This window comes from Vipera berus (assembly GCF_964194415.1).
Source record: "Vipera berus genome assembly, chromosome: 5".
Taxonomy (NCBI): Eukaryota; Metazoa; Chordata; class Lepidosauria; order Squamata; family Viperidae; genus Vipera; species Vipera berus.
This window is the reverse complement of record NC_138207.1, coordinates 60,762,347-60,789,238: the sequence shown is the minus strand read 5'-3', so window position 1 is coordinate 60,789,238 and position 26,892 is coordinate 60,762,347. Positions and strand designations below refer to the sequence as shown.

Genomic DNA, 26,892 nt, shown 5'->3' with positions numbered 1-26,892 from the left:
AATAATTTACCTAAAAAAATGCAAAACCAGTATGAAAAATGCAAAACTCAATTTATAATTATTTATAATTACTTATTTACATAGAATATTTAGGCATTTCTTTTTAAAAATTATTAAATATTTTCTTAAGTCTTTTATGATACCGCATAATTATATTATATTAACTTTACTCAAAAAACATCATTCTCTCACCATTTTGATGGAACATTGTATGTGCCTTCCATTTCCTTTTCACATCAGTAGCTCTAACAGATGTGTCTTGATTTTATAATGCTAAAATAAATTATATTCCTGGAAATATAATTTAAATATAAACTGGAAAAACCTTTCTTCTTCTATTTGTTGGTGATCTTCTGGGTAATGACAGTGTGTTTTGTAGAGCAACTAAAAGGAAAACCTCTTTTAAATGGTTTCTAAAGGTATTCCTCCTAGAAAGTCAGTTAATATATGGAGGTTTCCTATATCAGCTTTCTCCAACGGTCTGCTACACTGAATTATCTTTGCCAGAGTAGAAGCCAAGCAATTTGTTTACTTGAGATAAGCAGAACCAGTTACTTAAAACCAGTATTTCCCCCTTTTGTCTGTTAATTCTTAGTGCCCAGCTGGTACCTGACACTGTTACTGTAATAGCTAGTGTGCTATTGTACAACTCAGAACAACATTAAAAATGTGCAAAGCTTGTGATCTTCCTTTTTTAGGGGAAAAGACTCTCTAGAAATAAATCAAATGTTACTGAGATAAGGAAGGAGAGATCTATTTTATTGAAATACAATTATCCTAGGAAGAGCATTAGTATTCATCAGCTTTGCAAAAAAAGCAAAACATTATTAATCTCTGGTAAAAATTGAGATTTCATCCTAACTATTCCAATATGATTCAGAATCTTATTTCTTCCCAAGGGAATGGAAACAGGACTAAACTACAAGAAAATATTGCTTTCCAAACTTCAGATTTTAGCTTGGTAATTTCCAGAGTGTAAGAAAATAATTTAGTTCCATCTGCCCCCAAACTACATTTTTATAACCATAGTTGCTCAGCATCAACTGCTATCCTGCTATATCACGTATTAATACATTATACAAAGCAATTTTTTTTAAAAAAATAATTTCCTGCCTACCCTTAACAGCTACGTTATCAGAGCTAAGATGTCATATAATGTCAAGGTATAAATCAGGGTTTATACACTACAATGATTTTTTTCCATTGTAGTAAGCCACAGGAAAAACATAGCTTGGTGTGATATGTGAAACCAACCTCTATTTGGTGACCCGGAGTTCAGTTTGAAAAACATTTAAATCATTGGATATGAACCTTGAATGGGATTTTATATCACTGGTACATATAGAAGCAGAATATCATCAGAAATTTACTTACCACTTACTTACATAATAGGACAAGAAAAATGTAATAAGTAAACCTGATAGTATTTTCTAATTTTTGTAATTTTAATAAAACATTAAAATTGGAAAACCTCAAGCAATATAAGTGATAGTTATTATCACATGATAAAGATATATGAAAAACCTTGATGAAACTAAATGTACTTTTATAATATTCTATAATGGCACATGGAGATGTCCTTAAGCAGCATTCTCCCATTTTAAAGGTCAGTGGGGTGCAGAGTCAGCATAATGCCCCCCAACAATCTAGGTCCTCATTTTTACCAGTCCTGGAAGGGTGAAAGGCTGAGTCAATATATGATTCTCTTTTAAGATGAAATACATTTTCAAAAGAGTTTCTATCATTCATACACGTACACCAATGGATTATCAAAGAAATCAACCCAGACTTCTCACCTGAGGCCCAAATGACCAGACTTAAATTGTCCTACTTAGAATACATTATGAAAAGATCCTGCTTTCTGGAAAAGATTCTAATGTTGGGAAAGATGGAAGGAGAAACAAGAGAATTACCAGCAGCAAGAAGGATGAACTCAGTTACATTGATGATGGAAGACCTGAAAAACAGGTTAGGGAGATTATTATTGGGGGGGGGGATTTTTTTGTGATCACTACGAATTGAAAACAACTTGATGGCACATAATCAATAAACATTTTATTAAGTAGAATGTGACAGGGAGCATTCCTTACTTCAGATACTGTGATTTGATTCTTCCTGCTTCTGTGACATCCAGAGTAATACCACTATAGCAGGGATCCTCAACCTTGGCAACTTTAGAACTTGTGGACTTCAATTCCCAGAATTCCTCAGGGAGTTGAAGTCCACAGGTCTTAAAGTTGCCAAGGTTGGAGACCCCTGCACAATAGGACAATTTTAGAAAAAAACAGTAAAATTTAATCTGGGTCATCAACTTTAGCAAACAAATATTCTACTAACTCAGCAAAACCACTAGATTCTAGATGATGTAGCTTATCCACAGACCCATTTCCAGGGAAGTATAAATGATGAAGACAAGGAGGAGTCCAAAATTACCCCATGTCCGGAACTGAAATTTCTTTTAAATTAGCGTTTTAAAGACAAGGTAAAAATCCTAGTTAAACAGGTTCACGAGAAGAGCCAAAGTGATGTAGCAATGCAGAAAAAAGCAAATGAGGAATCCATTCGGCGAGCACCAGCAGCAGCTTCCACTGCTGGACTTCCTCAGGTGAAAACAATACGCTGCACTGCATGAAGGGAGATTGCAGCAGTTGTGGCATGGAAGAAGTACCGTAACCGTCTGAGTGTTTTCCTTATTTTATGCTGTTCACCTCACAGCTTCTTGCCCGTGTTCTTTCACCACTGACCGGCTCCATCTGAGAGGCTTGCCTTGGGGCTTAGGGAGTCCTAGCTAGTTGCTATGTGTTTCAGTCTAATTTCAAATCTAGGCATGAAAATTACAGCTTTTATTGATAATATATGTTGTTTCCACATTTGCACAAGTTTGCATACATTTGGATTGCTTTATGTATATTTTGCTCTATGAAAAAAAAAGAGTTAACTACAGCTTATGCAGTCAGGCAAACCTTTACGTTTAGTGAAACACCTTATGTTATGTTCAGTAACTCTCCAATTCAAGGCTGCTAATTTTTTAATCGCCAGAACATGTGACTCTGCCGTAAGAAAAAGCACAAACGTAGAAACCTTCATCAACAGACACACATCTTGATAACAGCGTGGCAACAACTGAAACAATGGACATTGAATAATGGTCTCTCTTTAAGCTAGCTATGCAGCACATCTGGACAACTCTCTTAAGAGATGAGAGGAAACAAGCAAGTTATATTTAGAATACAGGCCAGTGTCCAAGGCAAGAAAACACTCATCAGAAAGACACTTAAATCTGCTTAACTCCTTCTTCCCTGTATTTCCATAGGGTCTGTAATCAAGGGCAAATGGTTAATAACTTTCATTCTGAAAAAAGGGAAGACCAAATCTGCAATTCTGAGTTTCTTTTTTACTGCTTCTTAGGCCCTATATTTCCCAACCTATTCCTAAAAGATGAGGATTATTTATTTAAAAAGTTTTTTTATTGAATATACAGGTTTTTTTTAAAAGTGGATGTGATACAAGTTCCCTGGTTTAAACAATAGCATTAGTATTACCTTGTGAAAAGAAAATTCTTTACATTATAACAAAATATGCATATACAATCTGTGAACGTTCTAGTAGACATTCTTTTGATCATATACACTGTAGTTAAATAACGTTCAATTCTTATCTTATAGAGCAGACATGTCAAACTCGCGACATCACGTGACGTTGCGCGACGTATCGGAACTTTTTCCCCATTGCCGGCAATGGGTAGGCGCGGTTTCTTCGTGATGCGTCCGGCCTGCGGGCCGGCAGTTTGACACTCCTGTTATAGAGAGTACTAGTATAAAGATTTCTAAACTGTCAACTTAACAATCATCATTCAACAGCTCCAATTTTAGATTTTAATTAATTTTTTTAGAAGATAAGAGTAAAAGATACTACTTATTTTCATGGTTGCAAAGGAATTCCTCATCACACATAATCTATAGAATATATAAATCCTGTCAACGTATGCCTATGGTTATTTGATTCTTTTTACAAACAACAAAATTAATATCCTCAGTAACAATACTTTGTTACTTATCTTACTATTATTGTTTAATAAGTCTTATAATCCAGAATAGCTTTTATAATCCAAACGGTAAAAATCATAATCCAGAAGGTAAAAATTATGATATTGGATTATGATTTAGGGAACTTGGGGGTTTTTTAAGAAGAGACTGGACAGCCATTTGTCTGAAATGATATAAGGTCTTCTGCTTGAGCAGGGGGTTAGACTAGACCTCCAAAGTCCCAGCTCTATTCTGGCTGATGAACTGAAGCATAGCCAAAATGTATCTGAAATCATGCAATGCAAAATAATTTCTTTTAATCTTTTAAATCAACAACAATATTATATCGTTGTTTATGTAGATAAAACTGGAGTACTCTGAAAAATGTGTACCCAGTGGCTAAGAGCATTCAATAGTAGCTTCAGTAAAGTCATTATGTGATTGATCATTTATATAGCTTATCTAACTTTGGGTGCCTGTAATATTACCTCACAAGACCTATGCTTATCTAGGCATGTGAAGCACAAGAATTAAAAAAATGATATGGCATTCAATCTTCAACAGTTCTGGACGATTACAAAAAAAATGAAACAAAGAACTATGTAATAAGGAATGTAAACAACATGAAAGTAAAATGAAAAATGTGTACTTAAACTGGAGGAAAGGATGGAGTATTGTGGAGTCTGTTTTGAAGTTCTTTCTGTCCCAGATATGCTGTTAGATAAATTTAAGCAATTTTACTGGTCATTGTCCAGGAGAATATTAGGTTGTTTTGGTCATCAGTACTCTGAAGAAGGGCCTAATGCTTCAATACCAAAAGTAAAAGGGGGAGATAAATATGTTTATAAGGTTATATATCATGTGGGCAGAGTATAAGGCTTAATGCTCCATGCATCTCTTAAAGCTTTGGATGTAGATTCCTAAGGACCCTTTAGTGTTGCTAGTGTTATAGTTTTCAGCTACTAACTTCTATTACACAGAAGGTTATCACGCTTACTTTGATGCAATCCTTTAAAATCAGATTAATTTAATTTAAGTCTCACTTTTAAGACTGTTTCAGAATTATTCCATTTAACATCTTGGTTGTTCACTGCTTCTTTCAGCTTCCTTCGTTTTGTCTTAAAGTCTACTTTTGTCTACCTCTAGAATAGGCAAAGTAAATCACTGCAGTGACAACACATCAAAGCTGTTCTCTAGTTAGCATTGGGAGAAAATGAAGTAATTCTGTGATAAACTATATTTCTGTGAAGATACGTAATATACACATAGCCAGCTTGTAGAGATTTTTTATAACGTTCTGTGAGAAGGAAATGAATGTGAAAGGCATATGCATGCTTGGATAGAACTATAATTGCCAAAATAATATGTCTAATACTTTATCCACATCCATAATAATTTTTCTTTTTTACCTATTGGATTTGTTATTAACATTTAACATTTCTGTTAATTGAGGCAAAATGTTCTAAAAACTTTTCCCATGTAATTCCAATTCCTTTCAATAAAATTCCTTTATTCAAGAGAATATCCCAGAAGAACAGGCCTCTGATTTAATCTATCTATTTTGCTGTGTGCTTCATGTGTTGATATAGTAAGATTGGACCACCCAGTTCTTATGCTAGGAGATTTGATGGCCACAGAAGTATAGTACACATCAGTTCAGCTAAGCTTAGCTGGAAAACTTACTTCATTTCAAGTAAGAATCTCAACCTTACATGTTATCAAAATTGTCTAAGGAAACATTTCAAGCAAACAGACATGAAAAGGAGGAGAAATTTCTTCATACATATGAACTGACTGGAGAATCTATCTCCACCATTCCACAGGAAATAGTGACATCTTCTTAGTACATCTTTCTTACTGTACTAAGGCTACTGTATAAAGGCTCATACTGTACAATATTTAATGCTACCAAACAGAAGTACAAATTTAATCTTTTTTTGTTGTTCACAAGCTTTCCAGAGGAGAATAAGTTCCTTCCATGAAAAATATGAAATGGAAGCTAGTTTAAAAATGCTGGATAAGCTGATTAGCTGCTTGTTAACTCACAGAAATGTGTTATATTACTATCTAAAAGGCATCATTTACTAGAATTATACAGGTATTTTGAAATGGATTCTTAATAATTTTCATAACGCAAGAGATTAGCTCCACCTACAAAGTTTCAGCATCATAAATGTAGAATTGCTTGAAAAATATAACAACCTCTGGGTTACAATATGATCCCTTTAGAGAGGCACAGGTGTTCTGCCTTTTGATGGGTACCACTGCTAGCTAAACCGTTGACTTGCCTTGATGACACAGGAATTTATCCAGAGATAGATAAGAGACTGATCCTCTTCTAAAAGGGGAAATAAACAAGAAGTAACAGATGGAAACTGATTAAGGAGAGATTCAACCTAGAAATCAGGAGAAATTTTCTGACAGTGATAACAATCAACCAATGGAACAGTTTGGCTTCAGAGGTTGTGGGAGATTCATCACTAGAGACTTTCAAGAAGAGACTGGACTGCCATCTGTCACAAATAATGTAGGGTCTCCTGCCTGGGCGGGAATTGGACTAGATGACCTGCAAGGTCCCTTCCAACTCTGTTATTTTATTCTATTCTAAGTAACCCAAATTATTGATCAGTTAGTCCTCTGAATATTCTTGCCAAATGTGAGATCAAGATGTTATTATATAAATTGGAAGCCTGGAAGGATGTTGATATTATAAATAACTAATAACAACCTGGTTTAGAAAAGCTCAAATCATACTTGAATAATGCAGGTTCTATTTTATCTTGCATCTTAATGCACTATTATAAAATATTTCTACATAGTACTTGTGTATGTCACTGCTCCTTTTTACTTATAAATAATAAGTAAGCTATGAAAAAAACTATCAATGTAGAAAAGTGCCTCCTATATTTAATGTAGCAATTATATTTTAACAGAGATACAAGGGGGAAAATATAGCAATGGTCTTTTGGCATGAAGTTTCATGTCAAACATTAGCAGTTCTTACTGACTCCAGATATATAACAAGTTTTTGCTTATTGAAAAGGGTCAGTGTTGTACTCTACGGCCTCTTCACAACATTAACCAAAACAGTGATACTTGAATTAATACTTGATTCATGAAGTATTGCTAGAAATCTTATTCATTCAGCCACTTGACACTAATAGAGAAAACTGAAAATCTGAACTTTTGTGTATGGGTGTGTGAATGCGCCTGTAAGTGTGAATGTGGCTACATATGAAACATTGACAGTTTCAAAAGAGTTTTCCACAAAAGAGCTACAATTTTTTATGAAGATGAAAAAGAAAAACCTTACTATGTTTAATAATGGAATAATATTACACAAAAGGATAGAGAACAGAAGACTGGCACATTTTATGAAACATTGTTCTAATCTCAATTTATCATCACCCATTTTTAGAACATAAAATAAAGTATGTATGGAGGATCAAAAAAACATGGACTGCATTACTCCAATATATTTCCAGGGCATCATTCTTGTTAAATTGATTCCAAATATCAATCAGGATCTATGTCCTTAATATTAGGCTGTACAAGTACAGTATTTGTTACCATTCATTCTTAAAATTAAGAAAAAAATTATTATTATTATTATTTATTTGACTTATAGATAGAAATTCAGGGAAAAAAGAAAGTACCAACTGAAGCCATTTTGAAAAATTTGCAATACAGTACAGTAAATATGTATTTTGTTGGATTTATATACTGGCATTCCTACAGAAGCTCAAGGCAACTGCATTGCACTCCTTCTCAATGAAGTCCTTAAACTTGTGCTTGATATCAGGTAACATATAATGAACCACTCAAACCTATACATCTTTAACCCAGGCCTATAAAATCTGAAGCATGAAGAAAAGGCCAACCAGATTGCAACTCTTTTGTCTGTTTAGTTGTAATGCTCTGGTCATCAGAAATCAGAGAATCGGTTTAATAAATACACTTAACAGCTAGCAGATCCTCAACTAAAGACGACAAGTCATTTTAAAAATCTAAGGGAGAAAATAACAGTACTGTCTGAGGAACTGTCTACTTTATCCTTTTTGAGATGGCATATCATTTTGAAAGACAATCAGAAATGGTAGCTTGCTTTTTGATCACTAACTGAAGAGTATTATGTTAAAATGAGGGAAATGAGAACGGAGAGAAATGAATCGCTGGAGAGCAGACAGGATGAAAACCTCAGGAAACAAACCCAGCAAAATCAATCTACACGCTATGCATTTTAAGCAGAGAGAGAGAGGCATTTTTTGCTGAAAATGGTGATGGGCTTGATTGATTATGTCTATAAACGTGGAGAAAACAACTGGCACGCGCAGCTATTGCCCTGCACGATACAAAAGGATTCCCACTAACCTTTCTAAAGAAAATGCCTACATGCTCTGACAGCACTTCTAAAAGCTGATCAGGGCTGAAAACTGCCAACCTGGCTAAAACGCAACCTTATCAGCCAGCCTTTCTAAACAGACTCCACAGCTTTCCCATTGCCATTTCAATCCTTGCCTTGTGTGGTGGGAAGGAGGAGCGGGGGGGGGGGGAGACGGATAACGCAAGCTCATACTTACATTGCTTCTGATGGCTCCCGAATCAGGCTATTTGTCTGTGCCTGCTGCAGAGACTGCGACCCTCCCATCCTCAGGGTACCCTTGTGTTAGAGTTCCCAGCAAGTGTAGCCAGCCTCTGTGTAAATCCAGCACCAAGAAGCCCAGAGAGATCGGGATGGCAAATGCTGCAAATACTGCAGTGCAGATGAAAACAGCTGCTTGCATTGGGGGCAACAATCCAGAGACTTTAACAGCAGCTTCTCTCTTCTGAACTGTTGCCAGGTTCCTTCCTCAATCTCCCCACTCGCGCCCCCCCCTGCCTTTCTTTCCCTTTACTCAAATGAAAATTGATTTTGAATAAATAAAATGTCCCGGCTATTGTCGCTATTGTGTCAGGCTACGTAACAGCCTGGGAAAATTGAAGCTAAGTCCTGGGTAAGTGCTTTGCAAGGGCTGTTGGCTATTCCAAGTGACTTAGGGGGAGGGGGGAAAAAAGGAAAAGAAAATTAAGACCCTCCCTTTAAGCACACATTGTCAGCTACTGTGGATCCCGAAGAATCTCCAGGCAGGATCATTACATTGTGTTGACTCAGCTGATTTGAAATGCAAATAGATTTGCATGCCACATCTAGCATGTGCTCTTTATTTTGGGGGCAAGCACCACATCTACTTTAGAGCGGCAAACAATGCAGACTAAAGGATAGGATTTTTAAAAAATTCACATTGCTTTTCCCTCCCTTTTCTTCAAACAAAAGACCCCATCCCTCTCACAGAAATGGAATCTTCCACTGGAGAAGTAGGGGGAATGTCACAGAAGAGCTAAGACAAACAAGGCAACAGGAAACTGCTGTAGATAAATATATTAGTAAACATATTTCCTTAAAGGCAAGATGACAGGACAAAGCAGGATGAAGAAGGGCAGTGTCAAAGACATTTGTGGGTAAATTCAGCCAATGTACCAATTAGTGCATTAGCTGGACAGTCAAGAGGCAGTGATGGTTGAGGGTATTAAGAAAATAGCTACACTTCCTGAAGAATGGGATTCTTTGGTTATTGTTCCTATGTATAACTGCACGTTTTTATTACAGATCACAGATCCACCAACCACAGCAAATATGTATGAACTATACAGGTGGTCCTCAATTTACAACCACAATTGGGACCACACTAGTCAGCAAGTCGGTTATTAAGTGAGTTGCACCCAATTTTACAAGCTTTTTTGCTATGGTTGTTAAGCAAGTCACTGAAATGAATTGTTAACTCAAATGATTGTTAAGGGGATCACACGTTCGTAAGTGATTCTGGCTTCCCCCATTGACTATGTTTATTGGAAACTGTCTGGTAAGGCTGGAAATAGTGATTACCTGATCTTGGCTTGCTGCAACTGTTGTGAATACATATTAGTTGCCAAATGCCCAAATTCTGATCCTGGGACTCTGGATATGCTATGATAGTTGTAAGTGCAAGGACCATTCGCAAGTCACTTTTTTCAAGGCTGTTGTAACTTCGAATAGTAGTTAAACAAATGGGTGTACGTTGATTACTATCTGTATTACATTGTGGAACTGGCTTTGTGGCTGGGAATAGAAAATACTGCCCTATGGACTTATCTAAAGGCACCATAAATGCAATTGATTTTCTAATACTTCAAGGTAGCAAAGATTAGGTACACTGTGCAGCGGGCTCAACCTATTCTACAATGCAGGTCATGGTCAGGGGATCTAGGAGGAATTTCTGAGGACCATTAATCCCATGGTTCACCATGTACTATCAAGGCTGGTTTAGATTTTTCAGCCCAAAGGAGGAGTTAGTTACATACAGTAGTTTTGCAAGAGAACCACTGATATCAACTAGGGCTTCATATCCTTTCCAACTGTCAAAAGAGAATTCTTAACTTTTTAAAAACTTTAAAGTAGAAGTTTGGCTTTCAGCTACTCCATTTTCTGTTATTCCTTCTTTAGGATGCTGCTGGGCCCAAAGCATTCTTGGGAATGAAAACAGAAAGGATATGGCAGGGCAGAAGGAAATCAGAGCTAAGTCATCTGTTAACCATCCAGTTCTCTCAAACTGAAACTGGAAACTAAATCATTAGAAACTTGGATCAGAGTGGTGACAGAAGAGAGATAGAAGTCTCATGAGATTTTGTTATAATACATTGATAACAATACATTTCAAAGATTCCCAAAGCATAGCATCTATTCAACATCTACATAAAACTGCTAAGTGAAGTCATTTGCTGGTTTGGAGTTCATATTTTTCAACCCAATGCCAGCTGATAAAGCCAGTGAAATTTTGTCCCAGGTTCCGGAAGTTGTGTGTGCCTAGATGGGAAGAATTATCTCCGAGGGCCTCCTTGGACTTATAGCTCCTGTTCATTAGCACTTTGAGTAAGTTGTGGACAAGTGGATTTTTGTGCAGCTTCATCTGGTCCAACAACTGTGCCCTGTCTTGGATTGAGAGGCCCTTCCAATAGTCATTCATCTCTGTCACCACACAGTTCAAATACAGAAATGTATCCTAGAAGGGATTGTTTTTGAAGACCTTTCAAAAACTGGTCCAGATGCAGCACTGTGGGCAGGGATGGGCATGCTTTGCTATGCCCATGTGACAGTCTTACTCTATGACTTGTACAGTTTTTTCTGGATATATTTATAGCCTATAAAGTCTATATGGCACATAGTCTGGATATTTAAGGAGCTGCCTAGGTCCTGAGGTATCTGCCTGTCCGATAATTTGAATTTGAATTTTATTGAATTTATATACCGCCCTTTCCCAAAGGACTCAGGGCGGTTTACAGGGTATATAAAACATTGATACAAAAATTAAGACCAATTTAAAAAGATTAAACTAAGTCCCTGCAACATGTAAAACCCCAGTTAAAACCCCAATTAAAACTCAGCCTGAGCCGGAAAGCTCGAAGAGCCAGGTCTTCAGGTCTCGGCGGAATGATCGAAGGTCGGGGGCAGTCCTAAGCTCCACAGGCAGCTGGTTCCAGAGGGCAGGTGCCCCCACAGAGAAGGCCCTCCCCCTGGGTGTCATCCGCCGGCATTCTTTGACCGGCGGCACCCTGAGAAGACCCTCCCTGTGGGAGCGCACAGGACGAAGGGAGCACATAAGCACATCTATATACTATTAAAACTCATGATAGTTAATTGGGTGAAATAGTCCATCCTAGGGAAACAATTTTTGAATTAAAGTATCTCAAATGAGCTAACTTACATAATTTGTCCAGAGGGGAGATTTCTGAGGCTCTCTGCCAGATTCCCATATGGAAACTCATTGGGGAAGCCAATAGGAAGTCAGAAATTGCTCCTGATCCCACTGCTATTTTGCTGACTCTTTCTCTGCTAAGGTAAGGAAACATCTGAAACGATAACCAAGCAGGCACAGGTTGCCTAGCTCCAAGTAAAAGTACTTATAAAAAGAACTGTGTGTAGATATTCAGGTAGGATTGTTCATCTTTTTACGGTTTAAGGAAATAAGTCTAGTGTCACAAAGCAAATATACCCATACAAGGAATTTTTGTTTAAACAGTATGGGCATAGCAGCTGAAATATTAAAATTAATAAAGCTCCGTTTCAGGAAAGACTTTGTTCAATCTTGAGTTATGTTTCTTATTTCATGGAAGACAAATATAATATTCTGTACTGTATGATCAAAGTTTTTAACAGAATAGGTACATGAAAATCAGACTGCATTAATGGTCTCCTAAGGACCTGAATATAAATCCATAAAATTGCTATCTTAGAATGTGCAACTAATCATCTACTTCTGTTTCACCAAAGATGTTTCTCAATTGGTGGACAATAAACTGAATCACACGTGCAAAGGGGGCACCAAATGTCAACTCAGATTTTATCATTTGTGTTTGTTGTGAAACTTATCATAAACCATTACCAGTTACTTGAAAACCCAGATGAATTCAGCAGATTCAATATAGTCATATTTCACTATCACATATTCACCTTTATATATGACATCATGATACTAGAAAGTATGGTGTATAAAATATTCCCTTTTCATCTGTGTTATAGATGCTTGCAATGTGTAAATTTAGTTCACAAACTAGACAAATTGGGCATTGTTCAGAGACAAGAAATAACAAGGAAATCCAATTCACATGTACCTTGATGTTCAATAATGTTTTGCATTTAAAATCCAGTTGCTTGTTTTATTTACATTCTTAAGAAAATTTTGAGTTATATACATAAAATATCTGAGGGAACACCTGCTGCCAGCATCAAGTTCCCTTAGTCCAGTGCGCTCACACAGGGAGGGTCTTCTCAGGGTGCCGCCAGTAAAATATTGCCGGCGGATAACACCCAGGGGGAGGGCCTTCTCTGTGGGTGCACCTGCCCTCTGGAACCAGCTGCCCGCGGAGCTTAGGACTGCCCCTGACCTTCGTTCATTTCGCCGGAACCTGAAGACCTGGCTCTTTGAGCTTTCCGGCCCAGGCTGAGAATTTTAATTGGGGTTTTTTATTTTTTAGGGATTTGATTTAATCTTTTTAATTGTTTTTAACTTTTGTATCGATCTTTGTTTTAAATACCCTGTAAACCGCCCTGAGTCCTTCGGGAAAGGGCGGTATATAAATCCAATAAAATAAATAAAAATAAAAGACACCTCTTTATAAAGTCACTACCACATCTCACCAGTTCTCTGATCCACTATGTGCAAGTAGACTACAGCTCTCATTTTCTATATTCACATTTAACTGATAGCTTTAAGTTGATTTTGAGTATTTCTTCAACGGTTCAGAGACTACTTTACATCTCTATCAGCAATCCTTTGCAAATCCCCGGATAATTCACTAAGCAACAATTTTTGTTATCCAATCATGATCAGTGGTTTGACACTATTAATATTTTATGATAAACCATCTTTCTGTAGAGAAAAGGTTTAGTTTAAACCTTTTATCTTTAATATCAAATAACAACAGTGTCTATTTTCACTGTAGCAAATTTTTAAATATTTGAACATAATGATCTATCAAAACAAAATTAGCTGAAACAGTGCCAGACCTAAGCCTAACCCAAATCTATGTTTTAAAACAAACATCTCATCCCTGAAAAAAATAGGATACCTTCAAATTAAAAAGGACTATGTTGGTGAGATCTACAGAACGGGATTTATTGGGATTTATGCCATTCCTTTATACCATTCCTATCTTTCCTTTCCATATTATGATCAATAGTGAGGTTAAAATATTTGATTTATCATGCCTCCAGATGAAGATTCCTAGATCAACTAATTAAAAAACAGCATACCATTCCATCTTATCTTTTAAATGTATTTTAGTATAAAAAGAACAGAAAAGAAAATTACAAACAGAGCCATGTAGAAAATACTATAACTTAAATAATAAGGTTACACAAGCAAAACAACCACCACCACCAAAATGAGACAAAAAGACACATAGGAGCTTCCTATGGCTTGAGGCTAGCAATAAGATTTAAGATAAAAGGTATCTTAAAGTCAATAATGGGTTACTCTAGCCATGTGTGGTTTAAATATCTCACTAGCTTCACTTTGATGTTCAAGACATGTATCTGTTCAAAATATCTGAATTTTTTTTCTTTCTGTTATGAATAGAACAATGGGAGGCACGGAAGAGGAAAAGGAATTAAACATAAGCAAGTTTCCCAAAGGGACGCGGTGGCTCAGTGGGTTAGGATGCTGAGCTTGTCGATCAAATGGTCGGCAGTTTGGCGGCTCGAATCCCGAGTGCCGCATAGCAGAGTAAGTGCCTGTTACTCGTCCCAGCTTCTGCTAACCTAGCAGTTCAAAAGCACGTAAAAAATGCAAGTAGAAAAATAGGGACCACTACGGTGGAAATTTAACAGTGTTCCGTGCGCCTTTGGCGTCTAGTCATGCCGGCCACATGACCACTGAGGTGTCCTCGGACAAGCGCTGGCTCTTCGGCTTTGAAATGGAGATGAGCACCGGCCCCTAGAGTTGGAAACGACTAGCACCTTTACATTTACCTTTACTTTAAGTTTCCCAAAAGAGCTCTTGAATACAATACAGATTAGCCTTCCCTAATCTGATACCCTTCAGAAATATCCCAACTCATCTAGTCTGAACCATGCTAGTTGCTGAAGGCTTTTCCTAATTCTACAAGATCCAATATTTTAAAAGGGTATGATAGTTCAATTCCTTTTTTTAAAATGTGATTTTTGACTGACATCATCCCCCTTTTTTAAAAAAAACTTTTGACAATTAAAATCCATTCTTCTGTATTGTCTGTAGCATTAATTGCCAAGGCTATTGGCATTTCCCATGGAACAACATTTTTTCAGGAAAAGCTGTTTTGTTGTTTGGGACACAAATTTAGTTTGGAACTTATAATTAACATGACTGTTTATTGAATGATGAACAAGATTATGGCTTTTTTTTCATGGCATGAAACAAGATATGACAGGATACATCACCCACTGTGCCTAATACTGGCTGAATGTACAGGGAGAAAGAAACAAGCATTATCTGTGCTTACGTACAGGTCGTCCTTGGGTTACGACCAAAACTGAACCCAAAATTTCTGTTGCTAAACAAGACAGTTGTGAATTTTGCCCCATTTGATGACCTTTCTTGCTAAAGTTGTTAAGTGAACTATTGCAGTTGTTGAGTTAGCAACACGTTTGTTAAGTGAATCTGGATTTGCTTGTCAGAAGGCCTCAAAAGGTGGTCGGTCACATGACCCCGGGACACTGCAACTGTCATAAATATGAGTCAGTTGCCAAGCACATGAATTTTGATCAGGTGACCGTGGGGATGCTGCAACAGTCGTGTAGTGTGAAAAACAATCATAAGTCATTTTTTTTCAGTTTCTTTGTAACTTCAAATGGTCACTAAATGGTCACTAAACTACCTGCACGTAGGTCCTAGAGCTATCCTTAACTTAAAGATCAGTTGGAGGTTTGCACACACCCTTAATAAAACAATGATTACACTGGAATAAACAAAGCAATTTCTATCTGTAGTACCACTTTTAATTCCGAGATGATACTCTTCAAGGAAAAGATTCTGTAGGAGTGATAAGAACAATGATAAATTTAAATCCATTTCTTGGCTTACTGATTATTTTTTTTGTTTTAGGAACAACATACAATTCTTATTTCACATTCTACATGCAATGATGCACATAAAGTAATATAACTAAAGCAGACTACTTTAAAGACTACTTTAAACTAAAGCAGAACTGGAGAATATCACAAAATACAGAGAGCTGGAAACAGAAGTAGAAAAACTATGGCAAAAGAAACCAGAGATAGTACCAATAGTGATAGGTGCCTTGGCAACCCCAAAACATCTCGAAAACCATTTGAGCATCATAGGCATTGATAAAAATCACCATCAGTCAACTGAAAAGGCAGTTTTACTCTGAAGAGCTTATATGGAATCAACTGCCAACGGAACTCCGGACTGCCCCCGACCTTCGTTCATTTCGCCGGGACCTAAAAACCTGGCTCTTTGAGCTATCTGGTCTGGACTGAGGGGTTTAATGTTTTTAAATTGTGATTTTAATTTTTGCGGCTAGACTTAATTTAATTTAATTTTAATTTTATATTGTATTGTTTTTAAATTTTGCCTTGTAAACCGCCCTGAGTCCTTTGGGAATAGGGCGGTATATAAACCGAATAAATAAAATAAATAAATAAATAAATATCCTGAGGTGATACCTTGAATACCATCACCTATCTATTCCAGGTCCTTGGGAAAAATTTGATAGGTGGATAAAAATGCCAAATCCAGTCCAAACAACTAGCTGACTATTTGACCCACCATAATAATAATATCCAACCCATACAACTTGGTGCTAATTTTGGTTTATTTAAGGATTAAATATACATCACAAATAATGCTAAATCAGAACTTTCAACCTTAGTCATTGAAAATGACTTCATTTAACACTAAGCAATCATCACACATCATGCCAAATCAAAAAAAGTAAATTTCATAATAGTTTAGCACAAAGTGCAAAGCAGGCCATACCTGTCTATACACAACTTTCCAATTCACCTCACCAATGCTCAGTCCTCCAAAACATCAAATTAAAAAGGGGTCATTTGATCTGGTTGAAATAGTTTCCTGCCACTGAATAGTTTCCCATTGTTAATATACTTACAATAGACGAATTTCCTTTTTACAATTCCTTCTACCTATGTTCTTTGAATCAACTATGATTATTAGAACTCTCAAGGGCATATGAAAACAAACAAAGCCCAATTCTCACAAAGTTAGAAAGAGTTATTTACACTGTAAGGTAAAAGTAAAGGTTCCCCCGCACATGCGTGCTAGTCGTTTCCAACTCTAGGGGCCGGTGCTCATCTCTGTTTCAAAGCTGAAGAGCCAGCGCTTGTCCGAGGACACCTCCATTGTCATGTGGCCGGCATGACTAGATGCCAAAAGACCACGGAACGCTGTTACCTTCCCACCGTAGTGGTCCCTATTTTTCTACTTGCATTTTTTACGTGCTTTTGAACTGCTAGGTTGGCAGAAGCTGGGATGAGTAACAGGCGCTCACTCTGTTACATGGCACTCGGGATTCGAGCCGCCAAACTGCTGACCATTTGATCGACAAGCTCAGCGTCCTAATCCACTGAGCCACTGCGACCCTATATTTACACTGTAGTGAAAGATAAAACTGGGATTTAATTATTCATTCAGTGCAATTCTGTACTTATGGGTGGTATCTACATACAAGTGAATCAAGCTCTCAGGCAAGATTGTCTACTCAATACAATGCGATTCACATTTTATATTTCAATATTCTTCAACTGGGATATCCCCAGAGGTATGCACCAACTCCCAGAATTCCCAACAACTGCAGTGCTGGTTTGGGAAAACGGGCTAAAGTTAACATACCTCAGGGGTTTCCAGGTTGAAGAAAGCCATTAGCAGCATTTTAAAGATAGATGGATAGATAGATAGATAGATAGATAGATAGATAGATAGATAGATAGATAGATAGATAGACAGACAGACAGACAGAGATAGAGATATATAGATATTCTGAACAGAAACAAAGCAGTGTAATATTCATTACTATATAAACATTAGGTGGAATTGCTTCTTCCAATCCATATTTAAAGTTCATTGCTTAAAATGTTACAGTGAACTGTGATAAGGATCTTCTTTGTAGAATATAAATGGTTTAGAAATGTTACCCTTTTCACATAGGAAACTTTATGAGATCTAAATGTAAAACATATAGTTGGTATGTGATTCATAATGTTTACTTGGCATAAAATCACATTTTTCTTGGAACTCTAGAACATTTTTCAGGACAAGCTTGATCACAATGGCAAACAGTCATTAAATAATAATGTATTTGCTTTTCCTGAGAATGTACAAAAATAAATGTTATTGGACACTTTTGCCCTACAGAAAAGCCCCAGTAGGAATACTGAGATTCTTGCCTATTTTCTCTCATAAAAACAGACAGAATTTTGTTATTGCTAGCAATTTAGGAGTACAAAATATAACTTCCTTCATTCAATGGTGCACTTCCACTGACACGTTTGCTTTCTACTGAAACCTAGATAACCTTGCTTTGCAACACATTTATATCACAAAGAAGAGAAGAACCAAGGGTTCAATACATATTGATGCAATGGATCCCTTTTACAGAAAACCATAGAAACATCTCAGTCCTCCATGCGTTTACGCAAATAGATCCAGGGAAATTTGGGAGACAAGGTGCTTAAACAGGCTTTTTTTGTCAGCAACTGAAAGTAACAAAGTCAGTGTAAAAATGCCGCAAGGGACTTCATGAACTCCATTTGCTGGTACATTGCAATATTTCTTTCTGTTTGGTGGTTTATTTCTCATCTTGTTCTACCATTCAAATTTTAAAACATCAGAAAGGATGGGCCTCTCCTTATTAAAAGGCCTCTTTGCCTTGAAGGACTAGGTAGATCTTACCATGGTCAGCATATTTCACCTCTTTCTCCACTGTTTTTATTTAGCATCTCGTGATGTTTTAAATAACTGTTTATTTGTTTCTCTGGGCTCCTTGTCTGAGTCAGATTTTCAAAGTTCAGATGCTCTTTAAACTACTCTTTGCTATCAATCCGATCTCAGCTGTAGCTTCTCAATGGGTCTTCATCAATCCATGTCTCTATGCAAATATCCAAACAAAACACTTTGTGCTCGCTTGGCTAGTAAACCACTGATAAGAAATATTAGTTTTATATTCTGATGAGAAATAGTTGTTACTAGAGAAAGAGGAGTGGTAGAGAGGTAAGATGGCAGAGAAGGGAGGTCTTAGAACAGGGGTAGGCAACCTTGGCTCTTTTATGACTCGTGGACTTCAACTCCCAGAATTCCTGAGCCAGCCATGCTGGCTCAGGAATTCTCGGAGGTGAAGTCCACGAGTCATAAAAGAGCCAAGGTTGCCTACCCCTGTCTTAGAAACACCCTGGAGAAATCTGGGAAGAAGCAGCTTAGAAATGGAGACGATGCCTGACAGCTAAAACTAATAACGTGGACTTGAACAGGTCTAACAGCAGTTGAGAATGGAGTTTTTATTTTAATTCAAAAAGAATGGCTAGTGATCCTAAAATGGATTATGAAACTTTTCACTGCTAAAGGCTCCATCATTTGCCATATCATCAGAGGATGTGTATATGTGGTGCCCAGTTATTGAAAATATTGCCGTTGTTATATTTGATTGTGTGCCCCTTGTTAGGTTTAGATATTTAAAATCCCTATTTGAAAGAACAGCCTACTGGAATCTGAATCACAGACCATTCTATTTCTTCCTGCACTCTAAGATCTTAGCAGAACTGATAAGACAAGTTAGTTTAGCAAGAATCCGTTATACTGAACAAATCAGGATACTGTATAAAAGCAGATAACACTGATTATTTGTATTCAGCACATATATCTTTTATCATTGTATTTTATTTTTCCTACTTAAGCTTGGAAATAGAACTTGTATTTTACCTTTACCGCTAAATGCTTGCTTATTAGAGAATAGCCCAAAGTCTGTGAAGTGTTTAAGAGAAGTATCTAAAGGAAAGTATGAGGACGAAGAGGATCGGTGGGACTTAAATTTATTTATTGCAGATAAGCCTTGGTAGAGCTAGATGACAGAAGATAAAAGATCAAAAGTTTTACTCGTCAAAGGGTCTCATAAACCAGAACAAAGCCATCTGACTGAATCAGAGAAAGGGGAAATCTTGCCATTAATAACTATAAACCCTTCCTTAACTGTATAACTAGGAGTAGGCAGAGGTAGGATTACAACAGACTACAGATATGCCAAAATTGTATAATAATTTGTACCTATTCGTGCTCACATTTAACTAGGGATGAAAGGTGGGGGTTCATATAAATGCTCACTGTACTTTTGAACCGTGTTTTATCAGCAAGGGAGGGAGAATATTTTTGCATTGGTATGAACAGCAATCAGAAGCTATAAATCATATTTGCAAAATTTAGTTGGAAATCACTGCTTTTGCTATTAGTTTGAATAAAGTGGAGAAAAAATAGAATGCTTTTGCATTATTTCAATCAAATCCTTTGAATCCTTAAGTATATCCAATAGCACTTAAAACATTTATTTTGTATCACTGTTCATTAATATTTTCCTTGTTCAGACTTTCCCAACATTTCATCCTTCCGATGTGATAAGACTATATGCTGGGAATTAAAATCCCAACAACTATAGAGAACATCACATTGAAAAGCTTGTCTAAACACTTTTCTCATGTCTTTTAAGAAGCATTCATAATGATGTTCTTACCAATCCTGCACATACTCTGAAACAAATTCTTCTGAATTTTATTAGGAGCCTCTACCAACTTGTAACCTTCATAATCCATCAATTGATGAAGGACTGTTTTCAGTCTCAATATCCTCCTATAGGTCTGCCTTTTTTAGAACATGCACATACAGGTAGGAACAGCAAATCATGATTTTAAAATTTGGTATTTCATAACACAATAAGTCAGTACAGAGAATTTCTTTAATCTTAGGGCTGGAACTATTTACAAAAAAATGGGTGTTAAAATTCTACCACTTGCTCACTCTAGCTTCAATGTTTTGAATCACAAAGAAAAAAATAATACTGAACAATACTGTCAGAAAAAAACAAATAGGGTGACAAAACAAACTGAGTTTACGGGTTTTCTAATCAATTCTCATTAAAAAGTTACACTCGCAATCAATTACAAAGCTCCTGTAATGATGTGGTGTGTTTTCCTGATCATGTGCAACATTAGGCATAATGCCAAGAAGAAACCACTGATGGGCTGGTTCTTTGGCGATGCATTTGCAAGGATAATTCTATGCATGTTTCATGTAGTAAGCATCACGTAAGTAGTTTTCTTACCCCTCCTTTCCTCCCGTTTTTATTCGCTGATCCTTTTCTGTTAATTGATGCGTGTTAAATGAATATATTTCTTTGGAATTCAGGTAATGCATAGGACAGTTGCCCTAAGCTGCTAACCTGAACAATTGGGCGGAAAACAACATGGTCCCCTGGGAAGGTGTGGCTCAATTAGCTCAATCCCATACCATGACCTTTTCATGAACAAAAATATGAGAGTATAAAGCCACATACAGCAGCTGCTCTTTTTTTGCACCTGATATCTATGTGAGCCTGTGTCTCATTTCAGCTGGGGAGGGAATGGGAAGGTTACATGCAAAGTAAAATGCAGCCATCTGATTGAAAATTAGACAATATTTCAACAGGATTCATAGCAGGTTTCAATAATTCCAGAAACACGGTTAAAACGTTCATTCAAATGAACTGAATAATCATTTCTATATCTAATGAAGGGACACGGTGGCTCAGTGGGTTAGGATGCTGAGCTTATCGATCAGAAGATCGGCAGTTTGGCAGGTCGAATCCCGAGTGCCGCGTAGCAGAGTGAGCACCTGTTACTTGTCCTAGCTTCTGCCAACCTAGCAGTTCGAAAGCACGTAAAAATGCAAGTAGAAAAATATGGACCAGTACGGTGGGAAGGTAACAGCGTTCCGTGCGCCTTTGGCATCTAGTCATGCCAGCCACATGACCACGGAGTCATCCTCGGACAAACGCTGGCTCTTTGGCTTTGAAACGGAGATGAGCACCGGCCCCTAGGGTTGGAAACGACTAGCACGCATGTGCGGGGGAACCTTTACCTTTATATCTAATGAGGTACAATATAAATAGCACATTGAACATATCTGTTCTTCAGTCTTTGCTAAGAGATTTGAGGAGGTTGGAAGTCCTATGAGGTGAACTCAGATTTCAGATAATCTACAGTCCTGTGAAAAAGCATTAATCCACTTTCAGATTTTTGGGAATGTTTGCATGTTTTTTCCCAAAGGTGGGGCATACATAATACATACAAACATACATACAAGAATTCCCCAAAGACTGCAAAACCTTTTTCTTAAAATTGTATGTTATGTTGTGGGCATATTCCCATGTAAATAAAAATGTTTTAGTTTGCCAAGTTATTACTTCTAATATACGTAGCAGCATATTAGCACAAATATTATGTACAGCATTTTTCTGAGTATACTAAAAGGATATATTTTGTTTTTAAAAAGAAATCTTGGTTTAGTTTAGCAATGTTGCTAAATAATAAATTCTCCATACTACAGCAACCCAGTATTATAAAATCAATACCAAACAACAATAGTTGTAAATTCAAATCAGATATCATAAATTATGTATGTAATGTATGGACTACCAATGAGATATGCCCTATGACCTTCAGCTGTTTTTAATTCTTATTGTTAAAGGGAAATAGTATTCTGAATGTGTAAGTACTCTATAGAATCTCCCAATTTTGGGATGTAAAACAGTAGCATGTTGCCCTGAAAAGCAGTCTTCAGAATAGTGTGTCTGGCTGAAATAGAACAGCGTAAAACTGAGATTAGGGTGGACGTGGCATTCTGCCAAAATAAGCCCAAACTGTAGTATTGTAATTTTTATAATGCTATGTGGGGGAACAGCTGGCAATCTAATCTACCCTTTCTCTCACTAAAAAGCATTACGTGAAACCTTGATGAACTACTAGAGCCATAATGGGCAGTGGAAGGTTAGTGTTCACGGGTCATTTGTTGGCGTCAATGGCATATGGGCTTGTAATCTAAGAGGAGTGTGTGGTAAGGAGCATCCATTAATGAATGAAATCTTTTAAAAAATAGATACGGTATGCATCTGTGAAACTGAAAGGAAAGGATGGAATAAATCTGAATGAATATGGTCTGATCTTGTCGAGCTGACTTGGTGAACACATGCATGGAAGTTTAAAATTGAATGAAAAAGCTAAACTGTCTGTCAAAAACTATAAGTAGTAATTCCTAGCTCATAGGTTAGTCATAGCCATATGTTACTATAGCTGTGGAGTGGTGCTAATGAAAGAAGTAGGGATGTGTCAGGCCTGCCCCAGCTTGGGCATTTTGAAAAGAAAGACCTTCAACTCAGTTTGTAGCAAAAGTCATACTTTTACTAAAGCCAAGTGGTTACAGCGTAAGCAAAGCCAGATCTGAATATTCTCATGTAAACCCAGTGCTTTTCCCTTCTGGACCCTCCTCCCTTGGGCTTTTCGTAAATGTCCAATGGTATTCAAACTAGGTGTTTTGGTAACAGCCCTAACGTTTGGCACCTTTTGGTTGGCATTTGCATTCCATTCTCTCACTTATGTCCTTGGATCTGCCAGGCTTTGTTCCAGGCTGGCACCTCTGATTCCTCTCATCCTGTCATCTCCCCTTCCTATATCCCCTTACTCCTCCCTCCACGCTTCTGACAGGATCTGACAAGATGAGTTTTGGGGAATGAATGCAATGTGGAAATGGTTATTATTCTTTTATCTGACATGGATAGATAAGTTGATGGAAATGAGATGAGGGGTTACAGAAAGAGTGATTAGGCTCTTCAGAGACCAAAGATTGCTGAATAGTTACTTAGAAGCTTGTTTCAAATACATGGTTTAAACGTCATGTCTTTATCAGCATTTCTGACTTAGTGTTCGTAATCAAATGTTGAGAAAATTGTTGAAGAATATTGGAGACTCTGAATGTGAGACAGAGGTTATTTGATAGTGTGAAGAATGGGAAAACAGACACGGAAGGAAAGGAATAAAAGAAAAAAGAGCAGACGTAGAATGACCAGAGGAAGGGAACATATGCATCCTATATGAAAAAAACTATTGGAAGATAAATTATCTCTCTGTAGGATGACTAAAAATATAGAAAGGTTATGTGAAAATCGCTTGGAACAGAGTGAAAAGAATTATGCTACAGAGTGCCACAAAAATATGTGGGTTATGCTAATGGCATATTCTTGGATGGAATGACAGAATAAAAAAGCGTGTGAATGACAAAAATACTTCCAAGAATGTGGATGAATTATAGTATTTAGACAGAAAAGGTTAACTACAAATCCTCAAGAGCTTAATGGAAAATAAATATTAAAATAAATGTTGCTTCAAGATTTATATATGTTCTTAGAGTATTCATATAATAATTCGTGTAAACACAAACAGATGCTGAGAAAATGTTTAAAGGATCATCAGATGCATTTGGAATATATTGGGGGGAAAATTAAACTTCCAAGTATATTTTCATTAGAATCTGATTTTATAGAATCAATAGATTCTAGGTAGCTTACAATATAAGAAAACCATAAAAACATCACATTTTCTCAAACATTCTCATACACCATGCCGCTCTACCTACCCCAAAATATGCCTCTAATTTAATGACACTTTTCACTTGAAGACTTACTAAAAGAGAGCCATTTTCACTTTTTACAGTTCTTCACTTTTTATAACACTACTTCCTCCAACAGCATGATGTATGTTGGTATGAAAAAAAGAAAATCCACAGTGATTTTATATCAAAATGCAAACCATCTGCTTGATCTGAGTGCATGCAGGGTTGAAACCTATTTTTTCCATCAAATTTAGCAGGAAAATGAAGACAGTGTATTTGTGAAACCATCAAAATGCACCTTCAATTTCAGCCAGTTAGTTAATTTGTAGCATAAGTTGATTAGTATATTAATTTCACTAATTAAAACATTTTGTTTCCATGCCATACATCACATAAAATAGTGATAACCTAAAAAGGGCTCACATAGAATTTTGGACAGAATTTTCTTCTGTCCAATTGAATCAACGTACCTCTTGGTTTCAGTTAGGGCTTTTCCAATCTCTTGGTCAGATTGCTTTATCTCAGTAGGAAATTCAGGAGATCCTAGGTCAGGAAGAGATGCAATGGTGCTATCAGTCCGCTGGCTATCACAAAGCTGGGAAGTACTGCAAAATAATGAACAGTTATAAAATGCTAATATTAGTAAAGCACAAGAACTGCACATATGTTTTAAACTGTATTCAGAGACTAGATTAACTGCACATTTATCTCATGCTTGGCTCCTAGTAGGAAATCTAGTCTTCTACAGCCCACTTGAAATTAAACAGATGTAGACTTGACCCAGAAATTTCAGAAGAGCTTGATGTATGAGATCATTTTTAAAAACCAAACTAGGAATCCAACTGTTTGACAACTGCACTCCAAATTTCTACTTTATTGTTTGAGTAAATCAAATAAATTTACAATAAAGCACAATTATAAAATACACATGCACGTTAATGCTCATAATTAGCAACATACATACCCACGCAAATATTCAGCATTACTAAGACATGTAAAAATAACAGCGTTGAAATAGCAGAAACCTAACACTAAAAGGTTATGCCAATATATACTGCTCAAAAAAAATAAAGGGAACACTTAAACAACACAATGTACTGTATTTAATAGTAGGACTTCTTATTTTCTGTTCCCTTTATTTTTTTGAGCGGTATATTTTTGAAAGATGTTTAAATGCAAGAAGGTAGGGCTTTGCTGAATCTCACAAGAAAGGAATAAGGGCTCTGTCACTGGTACCTGCCAAACAAATACCCATTATGGATCTGTAAGAAAACAAATTACCTGAAAGTGATGTTCAAGCCTGGCAGAATCATATGAAAAAAATTAACTATTAGATATGGCTTTTTCGGTTCATTTAAAAACTACTGCTAGCATATTACATAGAGCCCAGAAAGAAACTGATGACCAAATGAGATAGTGCAGTAATATCTAAACCGTTCTAACCATTCTTGTCTTAAACACCTGGTAACTGCATATTAGGGACGCGGTGGCTCAGTGGGTTAGGACGCTGAGCTTGTCGATCTGAAGGTCGGCAGTTTGGCGGGTCGAATCCCGAGTGCCGCGTAACAGAGTGAGCGCCTGTTACTTGTCCCAGCTTCTGCCAACCTAGCAGTTCGAAAGCATGTAAAAATGCAAGTAGAAAAATAGGGACCGCTCCGGTGGGAAGGTAACAGCGTTCCGTGCGCCTCTGGCGTCTAGTCATGCCGGCCACATGACCACGGAGACGTCCTCGGACAAGCGCTGGCTCTTCGGCTTTGAAACGGAGATGAGTACCGGCCCCTAGAGTCGGAAACGACTAGCACGCACGTGCGGGGGAACCTTTACCTTTTACCTTTAACTGCATATTGTATCAATTAGACAAGCTGACGGATCATTAAAGTTACACATCATTCCACTCAGGATATCATTAATGTAACATTAATGAAACCTAATCGAATCTTCATCAAATAGTTGAGCCAGACAAAGATTATAAAGGCTGCTCCTAATACCATTAGAACAGGCAAAGGCAACATAACATTTGGAATCTCTTCTAACTGCGTATTTCTTTACTCAATGGAGATGTTTCATCATCTAAGGGTTCCTGTACACCATAGCCTAAATTATAGGACTTTGAATCAATAACACCTTCTTTCTCCATGCATTGTGTCAGTATATCTGCCATCGTTCAGACAACGATAGAATTCACACACTGTAAAAACATGGGCAGGACAACCTGATGACACTTAATTTTAGGGACTTCCTCAAGGACTCAAGGACTACAGCAGGCAGAAACCATGAAGAACACATGTGTGAAACTTGAATTTTTAGAAAGTTTTCCTCTAAAAAGATTGCAAACTTCCACAATATTTCCTAAAATGAACTCTAACATCAGTTTAGCAATGTTTTTCACTTTCCAAATTCTAGTTTCTAGCACTTCAATATACAAAGAAATTTAATTAGTTCTCTACATTTGGAGAGGGAGGTCTTTGGCAGTAATAATATTGATCATCTTAGGACAAATCACTTTGGAGAAAGACTGGCAGAAATAGCAATGGGAATAAAGTTAGCCATCAGCTGACATTAGAAGGCAAAAGTCTGCCAGGACAATCATTTGATGAGCCTTCTACACTTGCAAAGATCATAAACCTTCAACAAACCGAACAAAGATAAGA

At 36.9% G+C, this 26,892-nt stretch overlaps 1 protein-coding gene across 3 annotated transcripts in view; it reads right to left on the bottom strand.

The window, feature by feature from the left end:
- TACC2 (transforming acidic coiled-coil containing protein 2) overlaps positions 1–26,892 on the bottom strand; it is a 157,525-nt gene that overhangs the window by 61,933 nt on the left and 68,700 nt on the right. For all 3 annotated transcript variants that reach the window (XM_081329392.1, XM_081329390.1, XM_081329391.1), the window contains one exon: positions 24,712–24,846. In XM_081329392.1, coding sequence (XP_081185518.1) covers positions 24,712–24,846 — 135 coding nt within the window. The remainder of the gene's footprint in view (positions 1–24,711; positions 24,847–26,892) is intronic.